This window comes from Benincasa hispida, chromosome 9 (genome assembly GCF_027475165.1).
Source record: "Benincasa hispida cultivar pf3 chromosome 9, pf3_genome.v1.1, whole genome shotgun sequence".
Lineage (NCBI taxonomy): Eukaryota > Viridiplantae > Streptophyta > Magnoliopsida > Cucurbitales > Cucurbitaceae > Benincasa > Benincasa hispida.
In genome coordinates this window covers 17,651,048-17,664,456 of record NC_143486.1, presented here as the reverse complement: position 1 = coordinate 17,664,456, position 13,409 = coordinate 17,651,048, and the positions used below count along the sequence as shown (strand labels likewise).

The 13,409-nt window shown below is 26.3% G+C and overlaps 1 protein-coding gene across 1 annotated transcript; it reads left to right on the top strand.

The window, feature by feature from the left end:
- Positions 1–3,985: 3,985 nt before the first annotated feature.
- On the top strand, positions 3,986–9,688 carry GPAT3 (glycerol-3-phosphate acyltransferase 3). The gene is made up of 2 exons (XM_039043553.2): positions 3,986–4,761; positions 8,674–9,688. The coding sequence occupies exons 1-2, from the start codon at positions 4,027–4,029 to the stop codon at positions 9,577–9,579; spliced, it is 1,641 nt and encodes a 546-aa protein (XP_038899481.2). The 5' UTR covers positions 3,986–4,026; the 3' UTR covers positions 9,580–9,688.
- Positions 9,689–13,409: the final 3,721 nt, after the last annotated feature.

The window sequence follows — 13,409 nt, the reverse complement described above, 5'->3', positions numbered from 1 at the left end:
TATGGGTACAATAGTTTGAAACAATAATCACTATTATGATCTTGACCTTAAAATTATTTGATAATTTTGTATTTTGTATTTTAAGATTGTGCTTTCTTTAGCTGAAGTTGGACTAATATAAAGTGTTCTCAAAACAATACGCACTTATTAATTAGGTTCGTTTTCAAATATAGAAAAATAAACCAAAATAATTATAAATAAATTTTATTGTCTATGTGCAATAGACCTCGATAGAGTACTATTTGTGTCTGTGTCATATTAGACATAGATAATAGTCTATCACGGTACATTTTATTGCAAATAGACGGTAATATTTTATCATTATTTGTAAATATTTTCAGCAGTTCTGTCATTTAAAATAATTTTTCTATTAATTATGTGATAAACTTTAGTAATGAAAATAAAACTATAGATTGAGCTATTGAATTTTAAGATTGTGTCTACTAATACTGAGTTCTAAAACTTTACAAAATATCTAATACATCCTTTGACTGATCTAAAAATATAAACTACTTAAATTTGTGTAGCATAGTCTAATGTAATAGACTTATGGGCCCAAGATTAAAAAAAGGGTCTCTAATCTAAAAATTAAAAAAACTTGCAGAAGAGTAGTATTAGACCATAAGAAATAATGAACATTTTTGTTTAAAAGATTTGTGAATTTTAAAAAATGTTAGATAATTCAAAGACATGTTAGACAAAAAAAAAAAAAAAAAAAAAAAAAGTTCAAATAACTTATTGATACAAAATTGAAAGTTTAAATATCTATTAAGTACAAAATTGAAAGTAAAATATCAATTTATTAGATACAAATTAGGTTTAAATTCTATTTTGGTCCCTAAACTTTAAAAAACATTCGTTTTAATCTCTCAACTTTTAAAAAGTGATTATTTTGGTCCTTTCTGTTAAGATTATATTAACTTTTTAAAGATGAAATTCGTTTAAGGATGAAATTACATTTAGCATGAGTTGAGTTAGATAAAGGTAAAGTAAAAATATCAACAATCAACGTGCCAAAATCTTAGATGCAAAATAACTTGAGATCTCCTATAGAAAATCGCATTACCACCTAATTCATAATTAAAACCCTAGATTTTTTATCATGGCTATTATATTTAGGAGTTAACAAAATTTTAATAGCAGTGACATAAGCATTTTTTAAAAGTTCAGGGACTAAATTGAACGTTTCTTTTAAGTTTAGGGACGAAAATAAAACAAGTTTCAAAATTTAGGAACCAAAATAGGATTTAAACCTACAAATTAAAAGTTCAAATGACATTTTTATTTAATGTTTATTGACTTATTTGAAAATCCAGCCTAAAAATCAAATATAGGAATAAAAAAACACAAACTAATAATTTTATCAATAACATTAAACATTCAAAATTGAATTAATTTAGACAATCTGCAAGTAGTTTATGGCTAATTCTCACTTGAAATCATTTAACGTTAGCTCTCAAAAGCACATAAATAAAATTATTCTCACCAAAAGTAGCAAGAACAATTATCACGTAATTCTTACTAATTAAATAAGTAGAGAGAAAAATAGAGAGAGATGAGCTGATGAAAAAAACACTCAAATTTAAAGAGAAATCACCACTACCTATTTGATTCTTGCATTTCTCTCTAATTTACATTATTCATTATATGTAAAAAAAAATTATACATGTAGATGAAAGTTATGCATTAATAGTTTCAAAAGGAAACTCTTTTATACAGGTAGATGAAAGTTATGCATTAACAATTTTAAAACGAAACTCTAGTGAAATCTAAATTGATTCACTTATAAGTTATGAAAGTTTTGAAATTAAATTGATATTGTTACAGTATATATATTGTGAAATTAGGAAATTAGAATTTTGTTTTATATACTTTCATTTCATGTAGTCCTCATTGTGTATATATATATATATTTACAATATGTGGAGTGAGAAAACCGAACCTCTAATTTCGAGATTGATAGTTCAAGCACTATCCTAATTAGTTACAATCATTTTTTATTTTCATTGTAAATCATATAGTGTTATTCAATAAAATATACAAAATAACATTTATGTATATAAATCGATATGGGGTAAAAGGATCTAAAAATTTTGATTTATTTGTAAAAAAGATACGCCTAAGTACTTAACTAATTCATGCTTCAAATTGACCAAAGTCAAATCGATTGCGAGGTTTTCAAACTTTGGAATTATATGAATCGAATCGAATCGAAAAGATTGGTTTTTTTTTTCTTCTTCTTTTGATGCAAAATGTAAACCCTATATGGTACAATCTTGAAAAGTGTACTTTCCAAGCAACTTGGTATGAATGAAAGAAATGAAATGGTCAGCGGCAGCCTTTTTAAAAACTCTTCATAGCATCCAATCATATGTCCCACTTCTAGGTATTTTGTCAAAATTTTGGTCAATTTTTTTTAAAAATTGATTGCAATTAACCTACCTCTTATTATTTCTTTGATTTCCTTTTGTGCCATATACATAATTGACATCTGTGGTTGTTTCATAAGCTAAATTGATTTTTTCCATCTAATAGAAATGGGACCATCATAGATTAACTTTTCAGCTTTTATTTCAACCAATCTATGATATACTTGTGACTTTTCATACACATTCGTGAGTACCCACCTTTATAATAGGATAGATATTTGACAAACTTTAAAACTACGTATTTGGTAGCTTTGGGTATTAGATGTTTGCGTTAAAAATGGAATACTAATGAAGTTATTATAAAAAGAAAGTGTTGATGTATTTGCCAACATGATCGGACCTTAATGGTTAAGACGGATGTGTTTGGAATACATTTTTAAGTGTTTAATTTAAAAATTAAGTTATTTTGGAAGAAGTTGGAGTGTTTGGTAATCATTCAAAACAACTTTTTAAGTATATTTTAATAAGTTTTTATCAAAAGTGTTTAAATAAAAATGATTTTTTTTTTCAAAAATATTTTTTTCTTAAGTCAATCCAAACGGGTTTGACATCTATTTGCCAATTCAATCGACATAGCTTGATTTAATTTGTTAAGACATCATAATCGTGATTGTTAAAAGTACAAAGTAAAGTCTCATATTGATTAGATAAGTGGAAAAGATTATGAGTATAAAGTGTGAAAGAGTATCCCATTTGTATGAGACATTTTAGGTGAAACGAAAAGTAAAGTCATTCAATATATATACTAGAATTATTTGGAAAGCTTGCAAATGAAAAATATCGAACAAGTAGGTTTGGATAACTGCACTCACACGTAAAAGAGAGAATTCTTTTATTACTTCTCCTTTATTTTTTGGTCAAAATAAATTACCATTTTAGCTTTTTATCTGAAATTATTTTATTTCTCATATCTGAAAACAGTGTCTTAATTCTCATATATGAAAACATTTTCATATTTAAACCGTTATTCTTGATTCCAACTCTTCTCTAATGAGTGTATGTTTGAGGTGGGTGTTGTGTTAACCTTGAGGAATATCCAACGTAGACGATTGCACCGAAAAGTCACGTGTTGAATTTGCTTTTAAGATAGTGATATTCTACGACACAACAATTAGTCTCAATTTTGTAGATGATTAACATATCATACTACCGTAGACAATATAAAGATTACAAAATCTCTTTATCTTTTGCAATATGGATCATGAACACATGATTTCAACATCCTAAGAACACCTTCTAATTTGTTTTATTTTTGTTTTCGAAAAGTATACAAATGATTAATGAGTATATATGCATATGATTTCCACATATCCAAAATCTCGAAATTACTTGGCCTTTTTCCAAACTCTGCGCGAAATTATTGACTCAAATAATAGTCAAACTACGTGTGACATTAATTGCACATAGAAAAAACGAAATAAGAGAGGCTGACTAGCTAGTTCTCATTTGAAGAAACAATAATAATGGCAAATTACGTAATTAAACCCTTGACCAAGGGCAATAGCACATAAAAAGTCCTATAAATAAACAACCCTCGATCTATGTTTTTTCAGACAGTTCGATTTCAGAAAACCAAACCAAAAGACAAAACAAAAACATGACTTCCACTCCTTTCTTCTTCCTCAAAGCTCTCTTCCTCTTCTTCCACCGATTTTTCTCTAAAAAATTCCGACGAGCCACCGCCGCCGTTCACCGTAAGTACCAAAAACAACCGCCTTCGACAAAACTTCCCGGTGGCAGCGACGACAAAGTTCTGATCTTTAACGTGGAAGGAGGTCTATTAAAACCCTCATCTCCATATTTCTTCTCTTATTTCATGTTGGTGGCTTTTGAAGCTGGTGGACTACTCCGTGCGACAGCTTTATTGATGTCGTACCCTTTAATCCGACTTGTCGGCCAAGAAATTGGGTTGAAGATTATGGTGATGATATCATTTTTTGGGGTTAAAAAAGACAACTTTAGAGTTGGATCATCAGTTTTGCCTAAGTTCTTCTTAAACGACGTCGGATTGGAAGTTTTTGAGGCTTTGAAAAAAGGGAAGAAGAGAATTGGCTTTAGTAATATTTTTCCACAAGTTATGATTGAGAGCTTTTTGAGAGATTATTTGGAGGTTGAGGAAGTGGTTGGTAGAGAATTGAAGGTTTTTTGTGGTTATTTCGTGGGTTTGATGGAAGAAAAGGTGAAGGTTTCTTCATTATTGTCTCATTTGATTCATGAAGAAGAAAAAGAAGAAAAGGAGAGTGATATGTTGTTTCATAAGAATGACAATTTGATTGGGCTTTGTGGCTCTCAAAAGGGTTGTGATTTTCAGCTACTCTCTTCCATTTGCAATGTAAGTTTTCCTTTCTCAATTTTAATTTATCTTTTCTTTAAAAAAAAATGTTGTAATACTTAGGTCGAGTTTAGATTGCAGTTTTTCCTACACATAAATAAAAATTATTTTTTTAATTTTTTTAAAAGTGAATTGTCACGTGACAATTTTTAATTTGATGTAGAACTGTATGATAGATAATACAGTCCATCCCATGTTTTTTTTCCAATTCTATCTCATATCCCCAGTTTGTTTTACATATTTTCATAACTATTTTGATTTTTGTTTTTTTGGTTTTGAAAACTATATGTATTCTCAATACAATAGTAGGATTATTTTTCATGTTAAAAATAATATCAAGTTTTTAAATATTACGTTTTTGTGTTTTTTTAGACAGTATGTTTATAGACTTTATTTTTGAAAAAAAAAACAAATAAAATACTTATCAAATTGAGTACTGATCTTTGAGCTTTTATTTTCCTTTGTATTTATCATTTACGTTTATGAAAACTTTTGTTTGAGACAATATGAAACTTTTTTTTAATTGTTATTTGAAAAGTATTTGAATTATATATTTATGTCTCTTTTTTTTTTTCTATTTGTTAGTCTATGCATATGTTTAATTGCGATTAACTTAGATTTTGTTTGTGATTGCTGTAACTTTTGAAATAATTACTGACGGTTATGTTTTTTTAAAAAAAATCAATTATGAAAAGAAATAAAACAATGTTTTGTAAATTTCAGCTTAAATCTAAATAAGTAAGTCGGAGTGTTTGGAAAAATAAATACAAAAACATTTTATTTTAGATATAATAACTAAAATAGTCTAATCATCAATTGTTTTTTAAGTTTTTTATAATATAAAATTTTAAATAATTGTTTAGTATGGTAAAAATTGTTTGTTAGATTAATTTTTAAATATTAAGAAAAATATCTTTATTTTAAAAAATATCAATATGGTATATTTTTTTATTAAAAAAACAATACATTTAACTCATGAAAAATAGAAAATAGATTTAATTAGATGAGAAATATATAAATATATTAAAAAAATTAAAAGTATAAAATTGAAAATTATTAATTAAAAACTCTACCTGCAATAAGGTTTTTTCAAATGACTTTGTAATACCGTTAACACAATGCCAAATGTAGCCTTAATTACGATTTTTTAGGGGTTATGAAATAAATAAAAATATATATATTAGTTAATGTGTATTGTTTTTTAAAATATAAAATGGAACTCAAATAGATTATCAACATAGTTTAAAATAATCTGGATTTATACCGATACGTTGTATGGAAAAATATTGATTTGTTATATTTGAATAGTTTTTTTTACTTTTCAAAAAGAAAAATGAATCGATAAATCTATTGAAATAGTTATAATATCGACAAATAGATCTTTGAATTTATTCTCATGTTTATATGTTCAATTAATTTTTAGATTGAAACTTTTGAGTTATCCCTTTGAGACTTTTTTAATACAAAAAATTGATAGTCTAAACTTTTTTCTTTTCCTCTTACTCATCTATTTATAAAAGATTACACATGTATGGATAATAATGAGTTTAGGTAGCTAAATAAAGTCAAATAATAAATGGTTTCTTTCATTAAATGAAAGTTAATTAAATAATTTTTTCAATGCAAGAATTCAAAGCCAAAGGGGAAAAAAAAAGAAAAATACATCCCTAAGTAATTTTCTTCTTGGATTAAAAATCCCTTTTTAGTCCCTAAATATCCGTAAAAGTAACTGTTTAATTCTTGAAATAATAATTTAGCCTCTCAATTTTCAATTTTGTAACAATTTAGCTTCTAAATTTTACTATGTAATAATTTAGTCATTGTACTTTGAAATTTGTAACAATTTAGTCCCTATTTTAAAAATTAATGTTAAGGTTTAATGAAATTTCTTGCATAAAAAAACCAACAAACTAATTAGAAACTCAATATTTTTATAAAATACAAAGTATACATCATAAAATAATTAAAATTGACATTTAATTTTGATAAATTTATTTACATTGGGAACTAAATTGTTATAAATTTAAAAGTATAATGATTAAATTGTTATATAATAAAGTTCATGGACTAACTTGTTATAAAATCGAAAGTATTTAGAGACTAAATTGTTACAAACCAAAGTTCAGTAAATAAATTGTTACTTTTATGAATATCGAAATGACATTTTAAATAAAAAAAAAAATACATATCTTTTTCTCTCTCTCTTTACCCTCATCCCCTCTCCTTCTTTAAATATTATGGTTAAACTAAAATATCTTATCAATTTTTTTTAAAAAAAAATCTATTGATCTTGTCTGCGTAAGTTTAAAAATAAAGGAACTAAAAATTTACAAAATATAGTAAAATTTTAGAGCTATCAATGATAGATGCTGATAGACACTGATAGACATCTATCATTATTTATCAACATCTATCATTGATAGTTATCAAATTTTGCTATATTTTGTAAATATTTTAAACAGTTTTAACATTTGAAATAATTTCCTTTTTAAAATCCTAAGAACCAAATGCAACCATTATTGAGGATTTTTCTTTTCAAAAATCAATTTGAATTAATTATGCATTTATATAAACAATGCTGAGTGGATACACGTGTTAAATAAATCACTATCATCAATTGATGGGAATAGTTTTTTTTTTTTTTTTTTTTTTTGGGAACAATTTTCACGATTGATTAATGTGAATTAATTATAAATAGTCTAAGTTCATCAGCACCTAAATTCATGTTTAATTATTTTTTAAATAACCAATCAATCAATCGAGTGATGTTTCTATCTTTTATAGTTAATGTAACATATCAGTAATTAGTTATATATACGTAAAAAGATGATAAAGAAATATATTAAAATATATTTAGAACATTCCTTTATATTCTGACTGTCTAGTTAGAAAATTAATTACATTTAATAATTTCATATATCACAAGACACAAGATATTATACAGAAAAATAAAATCGTCCACCCCTATTTTGTCTTTAATAGTTTGGATATACATTCACATCTACAAGTCTTATCATAAATAATAAACATGCATAATGGACTTATATATTATTGATAAATTTTTATGTTCCAAGACTGTTTCAAGTTTGGTTCTGAATTTTATGGATTTTTATTTTCTTCTTTTAAAAAAAATGGTTGGGAGATTCTCAAAAATAGAAAAATAAAGAAAACTATTTATACAAAATAACAAAATTTAGAGGTGGATAGAAGTCTATAGTATCTATCAGTGATAGAAACTAATAGAAGTCCATAATTGATAGATGCTAATAGAACTATCTGCGTCTATCAGTATTTTTTTTTTTTTTTGCTATTTTTGTAAATAATTTGAAATTTTTTCTATCGACAAAAATTTTTCTTTTATTTTTTTCTCAAAAAAACATAATTTCTTCGATCAATAGTTTTGCTACTATATTATACCTTTTTTTAGAAAAAATACTTTGTTTTAGTAAAATTATATATACATAAAGTCCTTACAAATTTGTTCTGATTTTAAAATCAAATGAGAATTCTGAAGGTTTTTTTTTTTGAGAAAAAAACTTAATTATATATATATAAATCCTCTTCTTCTTTTTTTTTTTTTTAAATTAGAGTACTTGCTTGATGAAAAGAATAAATAAATAAATAAATATATATATATATATATTATAATATAATATATCTTGTCATAAATAATTTAGATGTACATTTACATCTCTAAGTCATCATACATTAATGAACATCTGAAAATGATTTCTCATTCATTTTTATGTTGTAAATCAAACAAAAAAATATATCATTAATATAATAAAAATCAATTACTCATTTAATAATTTTTTTTAATTATAGACCTGTGTATAAATAATTTTGTCAAAATAGAAAAACAAAATCATATCAAACAAGTATTGACGATCGATCGCTGATGTTTATTAACAGGAAATCTATACCGTGAATGAAGCGGAGAAGAAAAGGTGGAAGAGGCTCCCTAAGGACAAATTTCCAAAGCCATTAGTCTTTCATGATGGAAGACTAGCCCTAAACCCAACTCCATTTGACACTCTTGCCCTTTTCATGTGGCTCCCTTTTGCCCTAATTCTTGCTTTCATTAGAATATTTGCTTATATCTTTTTGCCTTCTATTTTATCCTACCCCATCAATGCCTTCAGTGGAATGCACCTCACAATATCAATCCCCAAAGAAAATACCAAATCCATCAACAACAACAACAATCAAGGCTTTCTATATGTTTGTAACCATAGAACCCTCCTTGACCCTCTCTACATTTCAGCTGCATTGAGAATCAACAACCCTACAGCTGTGACCTACAGTCTAAGTCCAATCTCAGAATTCTTCTCGCCGATTCGAACTGTCCGATTGACCCGAAACCGCGACCGAGATGCAACCCTAATGGTGCGGTTGCTATCGGCGGATGGAAACTTGATTGTTTGTCCTGAAGGAACCACGTGTAGAGAGCCATATCTCCTTAGGTTTAGCCCTTTGTTCACTGAGATTAGTACAAAAATTGTGCCTGTTGCAAATGACACACATGTTACAATGTTTTATGGCACAACTGCAAGTGGGTTCAAGTGCTTTGATCCATTATTCTTCTTGATGAATCCTTCACCGTCTTACACTGTTAAGGAATTGGATATGGTTGATGGATTGTTGTTTGGATCAAATGATGATGGTGATGGTGATGATAAAAATTCTACAAGGTTTGATGTGGCCAATTTTGTGCAAAGTGAGATTGGTAAGGCTTTGGAATTTGAGTGCACAAAACTTACTAGGAAAGATAAGTACTTGATTTTGGCTGGCAATGAAGGGATTGTACATTCAAAATAGATCATATATTTGTAAGGGAGATGATTAATTAATTTAGTTAATTGATTTGATGTTTTGTAATTTTATTTATTGATACATTGTATATAAGATATTCAAGCATTATTCACTAGTTGTGTTGATTCTATTTTGATCTTCCCATTACGTAATCAATGTTTTTATTTTTTGAGTTTGAGTATAAGAGATACATAAAGACTAACTTGATGTCTTTGCTAATATGAATATAATTTACCAATAAAAGAATATATATTCTTGTCCTTCTTGAAGTTGGAGATTAACATTCTCACTTTTATATAGTTTTTTTTTTATAATGAATAATTGAGATACCTAAATTACCTTCACTAGCAAATCTCGACCCTATCTTTTATTATTATCAAGAATATTACCATACAAAGAGTGGAGTTCAAAACAAGGATTACCAAAGAAAGAAGCTCAATTAATATTGTTGATGGGTACTTGAGTTAGAAAGGGAAAAAAAAATAGAGAAGTAGCCCTCTAGGTCTAGCCCTTGGTTGGGTTTCCTAGGGCCCAATTTGTTAGGTAAGGCTTGAATGTTGGTTCGACATAGACCAATTTCTGTTTAGGTCTACCTTCATCTCGAGCCTTTTCTTTTTAACCTTTCCATTTTTAGCGAATCTCTCTATGCTCAAATTCATCCCAAAACAAGTAAGATAAAATTAAAATATTTACACTAAACGTCTTCTTTCCGTCATATATTTTACAAATGTCCTTTCATTAGAAATTTTTAATTATTATTTTAGACCATTCTAGCCTTTTTTTTACTATTAATTTAATTTTTCAAAATTATATTTGATTTCCTTATGGAATGAAATTCGAAAATGGCTCTCTTTTTCAAATATCTATCTTTTGTTTACTGCATTTAATATAGAATTAATCGTATTTATTTTCCCTTAAATTATGAGAGTTTTTATTCATTTTTTTCAACAGATTTCATTAAATGATTTTATTTTGTTTAAAATTTGAAATGGTCCTACAATTAATGAAGATGATTATTTTTTTCATATGTTGCATTTCTTCTTTGCGGCAGGCTGTGGCATTCAATCGAACATAATTCTTTTTATAGCCATTTATGTTGAATTCATTCAATTTCTTCCAGTTTTGATCTTCTTTGTATTATATTATGGATATAAAGTATTCGATTTATATTCAAGATCCATGTTCAATTTTGTTTACTTCAAATATCTATATGAGATTATTTTAAATACATTTATTAGAAATAACAGATCTAAGATTATTATATAATATATATTCTATATTTTAATTTTAATATTATTTCTATTAAGATATATATTCCACATATTATGTCATATATATTGTCTCGCAAATATTATTTTTTTATTTTTTTTTTTTACAGATTTCAGATTCGGTTTAAAATTTAGAATCCCAAACTAGGGCATAACTATGAAAAATAAAATACAATTTATTAGCATTCTCATATTACTTAATGATAATACAATATATATTCGAAGTTGAAAACAAAAAATAGAAATAAACCTCATATATATATATATATATATATATATATATATATATATATATATTTTATGGCAATAATGTCTACATAAATATTCCCCATGTATTCCCATACATATTGTATACTCCTAATTAAATCTCAAATTTGGCCAGCAACAAGAGGGAAGGGGTGGAATGAGATTGGTCAAGCAGATCTAAATATGTACTCCCATACATAGAAATAATGGTGAATTTAAGACCGTCTACTAATTTAATATATTTAAGGGCTGACTAGATAAATAGCGAAATTTAAGTTTTCATTTGGATAAATAATAAAAACTTTTTAAAATTGTCAATATAGTAAAATGGATTATAAAATTAAAAAAATAATGATTTACAATTGTCAAAACTACTCCATGGAATTGCTAAAGGTGTGAGAATTTCAAAACCGTTTGAAAACAACAAATACACTCTACCTAGACAACTATCACATACTAAACAATGTATCACATACTAAACAATGTATTCTGACAAAGTGTCTAATCCACGTGAACAAGAAATAAACCGCTTTCTTCAATACCGATTTCAGTGTTGCCCTCAGGAGATTGGGAAGAATGATCAATGTCTGCTAATACAGATGAGACATGGTCTAGTCTACCACTATACATAAATCAATTTGGGGGGATTCTGATAAAACTGACATCAACCACAAAATATCCAAACGAGATATAGTTAGCATAACAAATTTATTAAAGAGTAGTCAGTAGTTTATTAAAGAAACCACAACAAACCCCTAAATCGATGAACACTTATGAAGAGTAACAAAAGTTATGTCCATTATTAAAATATGGAGATTATATTAACTATATGAGCAAAATTAGGAGGGCAGTTGTTGTTAAGAAATATAGTCGGATAAACTTGACATCACCTGCAAAATATCTTTATCTTCAATAATATTCGAATTGGCAGAACCAATCTGGTACATTGTCAAACGAAATATAGTTAACTTAGCGGAGGGAAAATTTTTACCTTTGATATATTCCACAAGTTGTTGGAACGATAAATTTGATGGAATATGCGCCTCAAAATTTCGAAAATCGTGGTAGTGAGAATTCCCTTACCATCGACTAGAGTCTAATCCGTTGTAAAGCCATAGCAAAAACAGTATTTGTTAAAGAAACCACAACAAAACCTAATCGATGAACACTTTGTGTGGATAACAAAAGTTATAACCAAGTGATATTTCTTTTTTTCCAAATAGTTAAAATAATAGAAAAACAGTATACAAAACTATTTTATTAAGAATATGAAAAATATACAACTAATTTATTAAGAATGTATATAAAAAATTATGAAAAACAATTCAAATATTCAAATAAAATTAAATACGTATAAAGTAATGAAAAAACATTCAAATATTTGAATAAAATATATGGACAAAATAAAAGTTAATAATATATGGATATTTAAAATATAAATTTGATAGAAAAATCTAGATATTTAATTAAAATGAGATTAATTCGAAAAGTGGTTAAACAGAATCTAAAATAATAATAAAATATGGAAATTATGCTAACTAGAACAAAATTAGGAGGACAGTTATTCTTGAAGAATATTAGCAATTACGACTCTATACACATAACTCAACTCAATATTTTCATTCTATAATTAATATAGACAAATTTTTGGCCATATGCATATCATGAGTTGCTTGCCATTTTTCATAACAAAACCTTAAATTCGTCCTACGCTCCAATTTTCCTATATTTATTTAATTAGGTTATTGGTGTAGAAAGCCTTTTTGCCCTTATCTTTGAGGAATTTGAATACGTAGGCACGATTTAAGTTTTATTTGGAAAAATGTCAAAATCAAAAGTAATAAGATTTTTGGCAAGTCATGTGTGAGATATTTTTCGAATATAAATATACTATAATTGTTGGAATTGAGGTAAGGATGTAGTTATGAATAAGTGTAATTACTAAGTTATCATATTTCAAATGTACTGATTCAATAAAAAAATAAATAAATGAAACCGTGAGTAAATTTCCATTTAAACAAATAATTCTCCTTGATTTTTCTCCCATCTGTTTGGTATCTATTTTTTTGCTACATATTTGATTTTATCTGTTTTCATTTGTGTATACATTTATCTGTTTTCATCTTTTTTTTTTTTTTCTCTTCATTCATTTACTTTTTTATCACGTTCTATTCGTTTTTTTTTTTTCATTTGTTTATTCATATGGTTATTAGATTTCATTTTGTTTTTTCCATTTTATTTATAGTTTTTAGTGTATATTCTTATTCACACATAAGTAGAATTGAATTTACACATTTAATTTTTCCTTAATTTTATTTTTTT

Bases quoted from the DNA above. Each gene is read 5' to 3' on its own strand.
- GPAT3 (XM_039043553.2), top strand. From the start codon at position 4,027: ATGACTTCCACTCCTTTCTTCTTCCTCAAAGCTCTCTTCCTCTTCTTC. The intron at 4,762-8,673 runs GTAAGTTTTCCT...GTTTATTAACAG, and splicing joins TACTCTCTTCCATTTGCAAT to GAAATCTATACCGTGAATGA.